The 14921-nt window shown below is 41.9% G+C and overlaps 1 protein-coding gene across 1 annotated transcript; it reads left to right on the top strand.

The window, feature by feature from the left end:
* Positions 1-1063: 1063 nt before the first annotated feature.
* LOC117714163 (putative vomeronasal receptor-like protein 4) lies at positions 1064-2146 on the top strand. The gene has a single exon (XM_034510829.1). The coding sequence runs from the start codon at positions 1238-1240 to the stop codon at positions 2144-2146; it is 909 nt and encodes a 302-aa protein (XP_034366720.1). The 5' UTR covers positions 1064-1237.
* The last annotated feature ends 12775 nt before the right edge of the window (positions 2147-14921 follow it).

Genomic DNA, 14921 nt, shown 5'->3' with positions numbered 1-14921 from the left:
TCTTCTCAGCACAGAGAGATTTGTATAAACAGACTGATAGAGAGCACAGTCCTGGAGATTCGGTAAAATTGTAGGAGACACATGTGTGATCTGTGGGCAGCACTGAGCTATGAAGGGTCATGGCTGGACTCAGATCAGGAGGAGAATATCACATGAACCATGGTCATAGGGTGAGTGCTAGTGTTACACCTGCTCAGGAAAAGCTCAAAGTGATTCCCAGATAAGTTCAGTGAGCAGCAAAGAAAACTAAAGTGTGGAAGACACATAGGCCTAAGGTTCCCACATTAACTTTTTATGATGTAGGAAAATGGGGTCAAATTTAATATATTTATGTTTAATCTTTACTTTAACTTTAAACGGAACAATACAAAAATTGCTTGTCTTGTGAAAAATTACCCAAATCAATACAAGGTACTATGTCACTTATAGGGTATAGCATAACTGACTGATAAAAATCACTGATTTCATGAACCTTGGAAATCAAAGTGATTGGAAGTGCTTCTGGTTGGAGTCAAGAGGAGCAATACCTAAGCTGAGAACTGAGATTGGATGTTTCCTTTGGAGAACGTTCTTAGGGAATGATCAGGAAAAGTACATCAAAAAGGGATAGTTTACTTTTCATACGATTTCACAAATAAGAGGATATGGAACAAAAACTAATCACACCCTTCTAAGGGGATGAGCTATGTATTATTGTACCTAATTAATCTATTTATTATTTATTGTTAAAGTAAATTCAGAATTGCAGACAGGAAATAGCCACATATACTTACCTGAAAAGCAACACTGTTTGGGTATGTATTACAGTAATTTGGAGAAACTACTAATTTTTTGTTGTTGTTAGCTCAATGCATAGTTGAGAGATGAGTATATACAGGATGGTGAAGAGGATCTGAGAAGGGAAGCATCTAATGTTCGATACCATGACTTGGAAACTGTAGGATGCTGTCCTTTGTTTGGGAGTTCTCATGGGAAAATGTTTAGAGATGTAGGATATAAAGAACTATCTTCTGTGAAGGCATCAGCATGGTGCTGATGTCCAACTGTCAACATCATCATCCCCATGTCTGTAGAAGCAAGAATAGGAGGTCCAAAAACAAAATCAGGAAACTTTAAGCAAAGAACTCTACATTTACATAATACACTGTTCATTTCACTAAAGAAGACAAAAAACTCACAGGCATGAACTTCATGTTTACTTCCTTATGTTTCTGAAAGGATTTTCCTAGTTCTAAGCATGAAGATAATTTGGACTGACCTCATCGAGAGAATAATTTTTCTTTCACTTATTGGACTTGGAGTTTTAGGAAACAACATCTTATTTGTGAGACATTTGTATGCAGTCATCATGGGTCCTGAGAACAAAATTATAGACATGATTCTCATCCACTTGGCTTTTGTAAACACAATCATTATTTATTGCATAGGGGTCAGAAACATTGCTACAATTTTTTACATCAAAAACTTCCTAGGTGATGTTGGTTGTAAAATTATAATTTATCTAGAAAGGGTTGCCCGTGGCCTCTCTATCTGCACCACCTGTCTCCTCAGCATGGTCCAGGCTATCACCATCAGTCCCAGGACTAACCTTTGGAGAAAGCTCAAACCACAGGCAGCATGGCATGTTCTTGCCTTTCTCCTCCTCTTTTGGATCTTTAATTCCCTGATAAGCTCCAACTTGCTTCACTATATCACAGCAGGCAGTAGTGTCAACAGGTCTGTAGTTGGGATGTTTACTGGGTATTGCTATATGCTGCCATCCAGGCACACAGTTAAGTGGCTGTTCCTCTCTCTCATGGCTCTTCGTGATGTCATTTTCCAGGGTTTGATGGGTTGGAGCAGTGGGTCCATGGCTCTCCACTTGTACAAACATCATGTTCGTGTTCTCTACCTTCACGGCTCCAGGTCTGTAAACAATTCCAGGCCAGAAGTCAGAGCTACCCAGAGGGTTCTAACTCTAATGACATGTTTCCTTTTCTTTTATTTGGCAGATTTTATTTTCTCCTTATACACAGGTTCCACAGTGACACGTGACTCCACAATACTAAATATTAAAGCATTTTTAGTACTTAGTTATGCTGGTCTCAGCCCCTTTGTCCTGATCATCAGAGATGTCTGTGTTGCTAAGCCCTGCTGTGTCCCCTGAGCAATAAGAAATTCCTTTTTTCAACCAGTTCTTTGTGAACAAAAGTTATAAACACTGCGATTGCTGTGCTATTGCATCATAACATTATGTGCTATGTGCTACATTAATATGTAATACATTATGTGCTAATTTATTGTAGCATTAAATTGATTAAGATAATAAATGTTTGGTTTGGTTTTTATTTTGTGTCTTTATGTGCTTTTTTGTTTTGTTTTTGTTTGGGTTGTTGTTGTTGTTGTTGTTGTTGTTGTTTTTCAGGCAGCCTGTCCTAGATCATTGAAGACTGGTTCAAGCTCTAGGAAGTGGGCAGGGATGTTTTCTATCCCAGCACTCCACGTGCCATGACCCAGCCTGGACACAGGATCAGGGTTCTCAACAGGAAACAGGGATATCTGGGAGGTGTGTAAGGAATACAGAGGCAGCATTTTTGGGTACAAGCTGAAGGGCCATCTAGGGCTTGAGGCTGTGCTTTCTTGCTTGCAGTCTCTGCTTGCCCGCTCCCACTCTTCTGAGCACAGTCTCAGGCTAAACTCTGTGCTCCCTGTCCCCTCTTACTAACCGGTCTTTTATTGTCACTAAAAAAGGAAGTAGAAAGAAAGACGTCATATAATCATTACCAGATGTGTCAAATTCAAAAGAATGACCACATCTCACAAAGAATTAAGAATTACGATTGTTCCCCAAAGTTTCAAGCTTCCTCCTTTTCCCAGGCCCATGGTCAAAATAAAAATTGCAAACTTATTGTTTAAACTTTAACTTTAAAGTCATTATACTTCAGAGCTCAAAGCTCCAAGGATGACGACATGCCATTTCCTGTGAAGTTCTACTGATACATGATGTGGGCAAAAGTGTTAGACAGTGGTTAGAAAGACTCAGGTTAATCCTTAACTCAGCAATTCGCAAGCTTCTGCTTCTGCACATTGCACACAAAGACTCTCTTAAGAGTACCGGTATTTTCATTTAGTTTTATTAGCATGTAATTCTATGTATTTTATGTCTTCTTTCAGGAGGCTAACTTTTACTCGCTTATCCATACATATCCAAAGGAGACCAGGAACCACTCTCAAATGTTATGCCAAAACTTATTTTATAATTTCAATAGGTTTTTTTCTTTCTGAATTAAAGTATTCCATGTTTGTGTTCCTTTATTCCAGTTTTCCCTTATCTCATGATTGTGTCTCTCATACTAATGATTTTCATACTCCCAGTAAATTCCCTCACTTTCTGGTAATGGACCTTGTATGACTTTAGCAGTATGTGTCTGTTTCATTTTCTAATTTATTTATAGACATAATTTTTTCAAACTTTCTTTGCAAGTCAAATATTAATCTGAAACTACTACTGTGCAGTTACTACATTGTTCTAGAAAATGAGAGCTCCTCCTGGGTTGTTAGGTTAATTTTCCAGAACCGCTTTTACAGCATGCACCTGGGCCATTAGGAGTGTTCTGTGCTGTCCCCCTATGCCTCATTTTTTTATTATTATTATTGTTTAAGAATTATTATAAAAAAAGAAAAATCTAGTTTCACAGAATTCACCAGGGCAGAAAGAGGAAAAAAATAGGAAAAGCAGATATAATCGAATACTTATACACATCAAGGCCAACTGAAGAACTGTATGCACTAATGAAGTCTATACAGCTGTAGTCCATGGCTGAGGTCAGGAGAAATGTAAACAACTTTTCTGCAAACCAGCTGCCTGTGGGCTTCTGAGATGTCACCATCCATGCCTGCTTTGGGCAGTTCCTTCCTCCTGATGAAGGGATTCCTGGAGGGTTGTCTCTCCTGTTTCTCAGGGTCCCAGACATCATCCATGTCATGGTATACAGTCCCAGCACACACCATCCTTATCATGCAGTTTGGCTTGCTCTATCCTTCATATGAGAACTCAGGAGGGCATGCAGTCACCTAGTTAGAATCATATTTTTCCACATGCTGGAGTTTTAGTCTTGTAAGGATCCATAAGCCTTTCCTCTCTTCTTGTTCCTTCTACCGCACCTCCATGATCACTGTCTCCCCTGCTTATTTACGAAGCACTTACTGTGTCCCGGAAGCTGTTCTAACCCAATGAGCAGGAAAACAAGTGAAAAAAAAGGATGTCAAAAAGCATCCTTTATCTAAAGGCTGCTTACAAAGTAGAAAGGAACAGGAGAGAAGCTAATTCACTTCCCCTAGTAAGTGCTTGGCATTGCAGGATCCAATATCGAAAGAGCAGGTGAGACTAAACCCTGTAAGACAACTCCAAACACATTAAAGATATTGATGTGTGGTCACAAAATAAATAAGAAAACACAGGGAAATTTTCATTTTCAGAGATTGCCACCCTGGTTTGGAAAACAAGCTCCAGTTGAGAATGACAGTTCCTGAGCCCAGTGCTATTCTGAGTGCCCAGAGCTCAGGAACACTGAACCAAGGCAGCTGGCTGCCACTGATATTTACACATTAGGGTGTACACAGAACATGTGGCATTTCAAGGTGATTGCATTCCCTGAATACCAGCCATGCTTGGGCTCCATCCTCCCACTGTTGCTCAGGTGCATGGGGTTCAGCTGGTGATGTAAGGACTGCCATGATGAGGACCCAAAAAAGAGCTGCTTGCTGAAGCCCATGCAGTGTGGCCTTGTATGGGAACAGGACCTTCCAGTTCCTAGAACTCCACAGCCTCCAGCCCAGGAGAACAAGAAGGATCCAGAAAGTTCCCTGAGCCCTCATTCTCCAGTCCCCATATGCTGAAAGTTTCCCAGGAAGGCTCCTATAGGTGCCCTATATTCTGTTCTCCAAAGTTCTCCATCATCTAACTGCAGCTCATACCTGAGAAGTAGAAACATCTCAACAGTCACTGAAAGAGTACTAACCTGGCAGTGGAGCCAAGGCCACACATGCACACACACACAGAGAGAGAGAGAGAGAGAGAGAGAGAGAGAGAGAGAGAGAAAGAGAGAGAGAGAGAGAGAGAGAGAGAGAGAGAGAGAGAGAGAGATCTTCCCTCATCTTCTTCATGGTCAAGAGTTGAAAATCTCCCAAGGAATGCATTCAACAGTTGTGGTTGTGGCTTTCTCAAATAGTGCTGTCTCTTTGCTAAATTTTGATAATGTCCAACTAGATTAAACCCACCTTTATGAGAAGTGCTGTCTCTGCAAAGACCTCCTGAGTGTTCACACAGTCATTCTCATGAGTGGATAGTGGACAAGAATGACAGCTCTGTACCTCACCTGGCATTCCTATCCAGAGCTGTTTATTGTCTGTAATCTTCTTGCATGATCAAAATAAAAATTCTATTTAACTGTATGTGTATGTAGTTTTGATCATCACTATGAAATCCCATAGACGAGCTGCATCTGAGAAGAATTAAATAGAGTAAAGCAACAAAACGTTATTCACATCTCCGATGGGTTGTGAAAACATGAACAGGTTAAATGTGAGCACCAGACAAAGGAAATGTTATTAAACAAAAGAAAATCACAGAACAAATTTTGTTTGTGGTAATTTGCTGTTTTATTCAGCCATGCTGGTGATCAATATGTGTGGGAAGAATAATGATCCTTGCTGGTGGGGCTACAGGAATGGTTTGGCAGTTAAGAATACTCGTTGTTCTTGCAGTGGATTGTCCATCAGCACCCATGTGATGGTTAACAACCTCCTGTCACTCTAGTTTTATAAGTTCTCACACCTTTTCTGGCCTCCATGTACACCAGGTACTCACATGATGCATATGCGTGTGTGTGTGTGTGTGTGTGTGTGTGTGTGTGTGTGTGTGTAGGCAAACAGCAAAACACTCATAAAATAAGATTAAAATCTTAAGACATAGGACTCATAAAGTAAGTTTTAAAAACCGTTCAAATTTGTTTCTCTTTTGTTTGTTTATTTTTTGGGGGTTGGGGCAATTTTATTTGCTGTGGTTTTTTTTCTTTAGTCTGGTTTTGGGTTCGTGTTTTTGTTTGTTTAGTTAGTTGGTTGGTTCATTCATTCATTTGTTGGTTTGCTGTTTTGGTTTTTGTTTTGTTTTGTTTTGTTTTGTTTGTTCTATGAGTGTTAGTACTTAGTGAGTAGAATTTCAACTTAGCTCCAACTAGAATCTCCCAAGTTTTGCATCTCTAATATATATACTTCCTGGTAGATGTATGGAACAAAGTTCCCACTAGCAAACTCCAAGCATTTTGCACACATATATGTATATACTCACATACACATAGTTGTTAGATGGAGCTAGCTCCAAAACACACTTTAGTTTTTCTTCCATAGCTTATATATCCCAGAACAATTTTTCAAGCAGTATAAAATTAAAATGTAATTGTGTTCTATTTTTCTTCTAGTGAGTGACTGTGAAAAAACAGTATATCCCCAAAACCGTTACATGAAATAACATTGTATAGTACAGGTACAGAAAATAAATTATTCCTAAGAACCCACATACATTTAACTAAGCAACTTGTTATACATTAACAAAGTGTGAGCAAGCAAGGTAGTTTTCTCAGCCAGTTTCTCTTACTGGCAGGTAGCAATTTGTGGTCCCAAAGAAAGGGATCAAATATTTTATTAGTTGTCTTATAATGTTATCTTATAAGAATCTTAAAGGAATCACAAATCTAAACTTTTATATAAAAATCAGACATATTAACTTTAAATCTTCAGAATGCACATCTGCTCATCAGCATTTTTTATTAAATCACATCGGGAAGCTGAGGACAAAAATGAGTATAAGAAAGCAATCATTACCAGTTCAGCACCAGTGAGAGTCAAGTCAGCCAGTACTGCCTCGTTCTTGTTTTCTGACCTTAAAAAGTCACTAGTTTAACTATTAAGAGTGTGTCTTTCAGAACTTAAAATTGTTCCCTAAAATTTTCTACAACAAAGCCAGGAACAAAAATATCTTAACCTAGCCTCACTAAAAAAAAATTGTTTTTTTCAAATGCTTTCTAAGAGTGGTGCTCACTGCTGACAAACTATGTCTCTAAATTCTTTCCTAGGGTGGGTAGTGATTGAATCATTAATCTGCTCCAGCAGCAATGCCTGAGAGAGATCAAGCATTATTATTGTGAGTGCAAGTGATACTCCCCAGTAAGGGGCTAAAAGCATCCTTAGAGTTGTCATACAATTCTTAGATTAAAAGTGATGTGAGGGCAACAAGCAGAACAGAATTTCACAAAAACATGAAATCCTCAGAATACATACTTCTCAGGGCCATGCATTTCCAAGGCAAACCCATCCAGGCTATGCTAACAAGTCGACTGCATTCCATGAGTTCTAAAGACAATTGTCATCTAAAGCTTGGCCCTTGGCAGATGGAAGGAAATAATTTATACTTATTAAAGCACTTAACATCTATCACATGACAAAGTACATTAACACAGAGATTTAGTGAAAAACAGACACAAAGACACGCAGTATTAATGATGATTACTTTTAAAGAATGGTTCTTACAACATGCTGCTGGTTTATATAAAGAAGATATTCCTCAGTTCATTAAATCTGCAAAAAAGTCCATATAGTATATGCTGAGGGCTCCCTAGAATTATGTGTAGAGTGGAAAAATGAGGAAGAAGGGTGTCAGGAGACCTGGTTCATCTGGGTTCAGCTTTCAAGGCAAAGCAGAGTTGATCAGTGACAGAACTTACTCCCAGATACAGAGAGGTCTCCTCTGGTCATTACATGGTCATTTTTCTAAAATGCTAATGAATCTTATAAAGATAAATATATTAATGATATAAATCACGGGCTAGAGAGATCATGAATAATAGTCAAAAACAAACAAAAATACAAAGATATGGATTCTTCTTCAAAGAGAAGAAACCCTATGTGGGTTTAATAATCCAGAAAAGTCTCCAACTCACAATCTAGTCCTTACTCCTGCACATAGTGTTGTGGAGTTACTATACACCAACAGATTACATCATGGGGCATTGCTGCATCGCTGTTTCCTTCAGGTTGAACAATTCCTTCCTAGATGGACTAAGGAAACTCACAAGCCTAGGGTAGCTTGCCAAACTTAGAACACTCACAAAACCTTCTTCTCTGGGAGATATAAGCAGTAAACACATGCTGGGTCTAGAAGAGAGGCTTTCTTTTTCATGAAACATTGTCTCCAAATTGGGCAGAGAATGCCAATGTGCTATTTCATTTCCTGTCAGCTTGACATGCACTGGAATAATCTGGAAAGAGGAAACTCAACTGGTAAATCACCTCCATCAGATTTACCTATAGGCAAGTCAGTGTGGAATCTTCTTCATTAATGATTACTTTGGGGGTGGGAGGTCTGTTACATAGGGGCTGACAACACGCTCTGGGCATATGTTCCTGATGTATATTTAAAAACCAAACTAAGAGAGACATGGAGAACTAGACATTAAGCAGCATTCCTCTGAGGTTTTGTTGGGGAGGCAGGCTAACCAAGTCTTTCTCATAAGTCCTGATGAAAGGATGAAAAAAAACTGGTATCTGTGTCCTTGTCTGGAAACAGGCTTAGCAGAGCCTTTCTGACACTGGAGCCATTGCCTTGAAGGAGTCAGGGGTGTGACTTCTAGGAGTAAAACTTGGTCTGGGCTGTGAATATCACACACTATGTTGAGGTATCCTGTTCTCGCTTGCCAACATTGTCTGTGAAATAGCATAATACCAAGGAAGTGTTCATGAATCCCAAAAAGACCAGTCAGGAGCTGATCTGATGCAATCATATAGGGTCTTTATTCAAGCTAGCTAGGGCTCAGCTCACCACCCACCAACAGGACATTTTTTTTGTGGAGAAGAGCACTGAAACTCATCAGGGCAAAGATTTACAGAAAGAAGCAAGCAAGGAGTGAGTGTTTCTAGCCTGGCACACATCTAATGGTTGTGTTACTGTGGCCTTTAGCATAATTGGTTGATGCTGGGAGCCAAACTGCACATTTAACTTCTGATTTCTTCCTAATTGGTGGTTGTTCACTAGAGGGCATGCCTGTTGGGGATTAACCTGGAAAAGCAGATTTGTAGGGGTTAGTGTAGAAATTGGAGCTAGGCTCCTGTTTGTTTTAGGGGGTAACTTGGAAACTAATACTAGGTACTGGCCTAGAGTTCAAACTTAGGTCAGGTTCTTTAAGATGGAGTCTCATCCTAAAAATTTGGTCTCTCAACAGAAAATATCAGATGGGAAAGACTAGGTAAAGAAGGTGGATCATTCATTCAAACAAAATATTAAATCAGCAAAAGAAAAAAAAGCATAAAGTCTGGGACACTGTAAACTAAACACCCATCTATAGTTCATAGCTTAGAAGAAAAGACCCAAGTAAAAGACAAAAAATGTTTTCAACAAAATATCATAGAAGTTTTTTATAGTTTAAGGATATCTTGTGGATAATGAGTTAAAAGAGAGGGTAAAGCACCCTTATGTTTAAAATCCTCATTAAAAGTAGGTTTTTAAAAAATCTAAGCCTCCAGTGGACCATCTTTCCAACATCACAAACTACTGCAAAGTCACTCCACAGCAAGGCTATATTGCTGAAAAACACACTTATGTCATTATACAAGACAAGTCAAACTGGTTCTCAACTAGAAGCTCCACCCCTAGTGACTAGCATTCATCATGCTGGAAGGCATTTTGCATGCCACCATAGGAGAAGAAAGATAATCATCAATATCATGCAACTACAAACCCTGAACCCTACAACAGTGACTTGCTTGCACTATGCACTGCTGTCGGACCCGTCTCCAGCTGGGTCCCACAAAGTCTCCAGCTTGGCAGAAGATAGGATGCAAACTCCGGGGCAGAGTGCCAGCAGGGAAGGTCTGCTGCTGCCTGTCGCCCTCTCTGTAGTGGAGAGAGGAGTGCCTTCAAGGAGAGCCGGCGGTGGGTTCTGAAGTGTTACAGCTCTTTACTAAGCCGGGAAGTGCCAGCTAGGTAGCAGGGAAAGAGAGTAGATCTCTTGCCCAGTGTTAACAGCTCTGGAGCGGGCTAGCTGGCGAGGGGGAGGGGGAGGGCACAACAGAAGCTCTCAGACAACAAGATGATTCTTGCCTGTCTTTACTTCTCAATTAAGCTCAATATATACAGTTTGGGGTGGGTGATGGTTTTAGCAGCAGGTAATCCCATTGGCTTAGTCTGAGATTTTAGGGATGCCTCATATGCATGTGAAGAGAGCCTGGGGCACTATTCCTACATGACCCAATGGTTGATGGTGGTAGACCTCTCAACCTCTCTCTGTGGGAGGGGCTGTGAAGGGCAGAAGCTGAGAGAGCCAGGGGACCAGTAACAGAGCTGAACGTCTGGCGTCCCAAAGGGGTCTCCAGGGTTCAGAAGCTCGTTCTACCAGGTGCCTGGTTGTCTCTCATAGCTCAGCACCCCACACACTGCTGCATTAGTGACACAAACATTTGGAGTAACCAACCACAGTTTGTGTGACTGTAAAGCCCACTCTATAAGAAGGAATCCATCTGAAACTACTAACCTGACCAAGAACCTGAGAATACATAGGTCGTTGGCCTAATGGAAAACCTACTACTATATTTTTGCTAAAAAGCATACCAATAAAGTGCTACCACAGCACGTACTCGTAGGTCAGTGTATCACTCAATCACATCAGAGAGCTCCCTTCAGTTGATGAAATCAAATCAGAGACCCATAATTAGAAAATGTGCAGAGAGTGAGAGACTTGGAAGTATTTTTTTCTAAATGGAATGTTTTCATCCGCACCTCCCCTCACACTAAGGAATCTCTTTGGAAGTGGAAGCAGAAACATTTCAAGAGCCAGAGGTGATGGGTACTCCAAGGAAATGGTGTCTTCCAAACACAACAGGAGTGATGGGCATATAAACTCACAGAGACTGTAGCAACACACAAGAGACATGAAAGATTTTCAGTCAGATGGGGTCCCAGCACTGAGAGCAGGAATTGGTCAAAGGGATACACCACTAACCAAGATGCTGTTTGCAATAAATAGCAGCTGGAAATGAGACAATCAAAATTTTCCAAGGAAATATCACCACACTCCAGAGCTGAACTCAGGCCCAGGAAAAGTTATTTACCACAAAACAAACTTCATATTTTGTAGGCTTGTTGTTTTACAATGTTTGGAGATCTGTATTAATTTATATTGTCTTATAAGGTTTTTGTCTAATTTTTTTCTTTAGGTTTTTGTTTGTTTTGTTATGGGGCAAAATTCAGTGAGAGAATTTAAAGTTGTTTGGCTGCAAGGATATGGAGGATGTGTGAAGTATTAGCAGAACAGAATAACATGATCAAAATTGATTGTAAGAAATACATTGAGTAAGAAAAAATAAAAAGCATAAAGAACAAATGAAACACTCAGGACTGACTGTAAAACACACGGAAGACATTTAAAGAAGTACAGAGAACACAGTAGATCCCATACACTCCTGGTGACTGTATCCTAAACATGACACTGATGATAGCCCTTGCATTTAGTACTTAATGATATTTAACTATTAATGAAATATCCTTGAAAATTATTCAGAAAAGTGATAAATTTGAAAACCCACTCTGAGCCCTGCATAGACTGCACAGGTGAGTGCTTCCACATCATGGGGAATTAGGTTGCATTTGACATTGAAAGAAATCTGTGGAGGGCTAATCTGTGGAAGAGAAGAATGATGGTTCCTTGTCACTCTGAGAGAGGACAGTGGCAGGATTCAGGGAGAAGATAGTTCATCATTTCTTAAGTGCAATCCAGAACTGTCTCGGTATCTACAAGTGTTAGGAGCCGCAGTGAGCATGACAACATTCACTATTACAAGATGGCGCAGGCATCCTGTGCTCCCACAAGTAAACAACTAACTGCACAGGTGCAAAAGGCAAAAAACGAGCCAAAGTCACTGCCCATCCCGGGGGCGTAATATGGGGTGAAGAGTGAACAGCCAATCAGAAGTGAACACGCCACTCTAGGGTATATATAGCAGTGCCTTTCCCGGGCTTTGGGTCTTCCCGCTTCTGCTGATACAAGAATAAAGCCTCGCTGTAGTAACCACCTGAACACTGCCTCATGTGTCTCTTTCGCAGGCGAAGGGGACTCAAAAAGGGGCGCGGAACAATTTGGTGCCGAAACCCCGGAATTTCAAGGCACCGCGGGAGACCCCCCCAAGATTCGGGGCTGGTTAAAAGACTACAGGATCGAGGTACGTCTCTGAGAGGTATGTTTGGGGTGGAAGCCTTGGTTGCGAGCAGATTTTCACTCATTACCGCCACTGCACTAGTTGGCCTCTTGTTTGCATTGCTTTCATTTTTAGCTTATTTGTGTTGTGGGGATCCAGCTCGCAGCATAGCTAGTAGTGCAGGTCAAGAGGTTTCAAGAGAGGTCCACTCCAGGCTATCAGAAACAGAGCATGTTAGCCGGCATCAGGCCAAGGAGCCTGGGGAAATAGATCAGGCCAAGGAGCCTGGAAAGGAGAAGCAGGCAAAAAAGCCTGGGCAACAGAGGCAGGCCAAGGAGCCTGGTCAAAAAAAAGAGTACTCAAAAGGAACAGGGGCCACTGCAGGGCCTATTAAGGTTAAGTGAAGAGAGAGTGGAGTTCGGGGGGACCCCCTTTACCCCATTAAGGAGCCTGCCTCCATAGACCTTGGCAGCTCCGAGGAGGAGAGCCTAGAGAAGGAAGCAGCCACCTGTGCAAAGGATAGCCATTCTGGGATAAGACTAAGAAAGACCTTGAATCCCTCGGCCCCGCCCTTGCCTCCGGCCTATGCCCTGGGCAGCGTCTCTAATTCATTTCTCATCCCAGGAGATCAGAGACAGGTACAGCTTGCATTTCCGGTCTTTGAAGCGGCAGAAGGCGCTCGTGTTCATGCCCCAGTAGAGTATAGGCAGGTCAAAGAATTAGCTGAGGCAGTACGTGCATGTGGAATTGGGGCTAATTTTACTGTATCCCAAGTGGAGAGATTAAGTACAGCTGCTATGACACCAGGGGACTGGCAGGACACAGTGAAGGCGGTACTAAACAATATGGGCCAATACCTAGAGTGGAAGGCCTTGTGGCACGAGGCACTGCAAGCACAAGCCAGGATTAATACAAGCACTGAGGGACAGCAATTATGGACTTTTGACATGCTGGCTGGAGTTGGCGTACACGAGAACGACCAGACCACTCATCCCGGGCAGGTCTATGCACAGATAGCATCAGCTGCAATAAAGGCATGGAAGTCTCTCCCTAGGAAGGAAGGCAGTAACCTTTATTTGTCCAAGATAATTCAGACATCTAACGAGTCTTTTTCTGACTTTGTGGCCCGCATGACTGAGGCAGCTGGCAGAATCTTTGGGGAACCAGAGCAAGCAATGCCATTAATTGAACAGATGATCTTTGAAAATGCCACAGCTGAATACTGTGCAGCCATTGCTCCTTGGAGAGCCAAGGGGCTACAAGACTGGTTAAGAGTCTGTCACGGCTTGGGAGGTCCCCTTACTAATGCCAGACTTGCAGCAGCTAACTTAGAAATGGCTGCAGTCCTCCTTAAGGGTCAGAATCATGGAAAATTCCCTTCAAAACATATGACCCGATGCTTTGCCTGTGGGAAGGTGGGACATATGAAGAAAGAGTGCCCAAATAATCAAATACCATCAAAGCTGTGCACTAGCTGTGGAAAGGGCTATCATCTGGCTCGGGATTGCCACTCTGTTAGAGATATAAGAGGTCAGATCCTCCCTCCAAATCCCTCAGCCATTAAGGAAGAAAATTTTTCAAAAAACGGATATACGGGCCCAAAATCCCAGGGCCCCAAAAGATACGGGACACTGCTAAACACTCAGGGGACTCTTTTCGCTGCAGAGCCACAAGGGGTTCCGCAGGAGTGGACCTCCGCTCCACCTCCCGAGTCCTACTAATGCCACACATGGGGGTGCAGCTGATCCCGGTTGATTATAGAGGCCCCCTGCCAGGGGGAAGTGTCGGCCTTATTTTAGGCCTCTCCTCTCTTACTTTAAAAGGACTCGTGGTACACCCCGGTATAATAGATCAGGATTATACCGGAGAACTTCAAGTTCTCTGTTCTACCCCACAAGGCGTATTCTCCATCTCCCCTGGGGACAGGATTGCTCAATTGGTTGTCCTTCCAAGCTTACATGATTGTTTTCCATCCACCGAGAAGCTTAGAGGTGCTCACGGGCTTGGTTCCTCAGGAACTGACTTCACTCACCTGGTGGTGACCTTAAAACTAGACCCACATTGCAGTTAGCAATAGAGGGAAAGAACTTTACTGGAATTCTGGACTCGGGAGCGGATAAAAGTATTATTTCTTTTAATTGGTGGCCTAAGGCATGGCCTGTAAAATGATCGTCCCACTCCCTACAAGGATTGGGATATGAGGCCAGTCCCGCAGTCAGTTCTCGCTCGTTGACTTGGCAGGCACCAGAGGGTCAAACAGGAAGTTTTATACCTTATGTGCTTCCTCTCCCTGTCAATCTCTGGGGAAGAGACATCGTACAAGACCTAGGGCTAGTTCTCACTAGTGAATACTCCCCACAAGCTATAAACATTATGAAGAGCATGGGATTTAAAGAAGGGAAGGGTCTTGACAGGAATGAACAAGGAAGGTTACATCCTGTCTCACAAGAATCAAAGACAGGAAGACAAGGCCTGGGTTTTCCCTAGTTGCCATTGAGGGTTCTATGCCCATACCCTGGCTCACAGAGGAGGCCATGTGGGTTCCTCAGTGGTCCCTATCCTCTGAAAAATTGGAGCTGCTACAAAACTAATTAAAGAACAAGTGCAGCTCGGTCATCTAGAACCTTCTACCTCTCCCTGGAATACACCCATATTTGTCATTAAAAAGAAATCCAGAAAGTGGAGACTTTTACATGATT

This window comes from Arvicanthis niloticus, chromosome 8 (assembly GCF_011762505.2).
Source record: "Arvicanthis niloticus isolate mArvNil1 chromosome 8, mArvNil1.pat.X, whole genome shotgun sequence".
In the NCBI taxonomy this organism is placed as follows: Eukaryota; Metazoa; Chordata; class Mammalia; order Rodentia; family Muridae; genus Arvicanthis; species Arvicanthis niloticus.
This window is presented reverse-complemented; position numbering and strand designations above follow the sequence as displayed.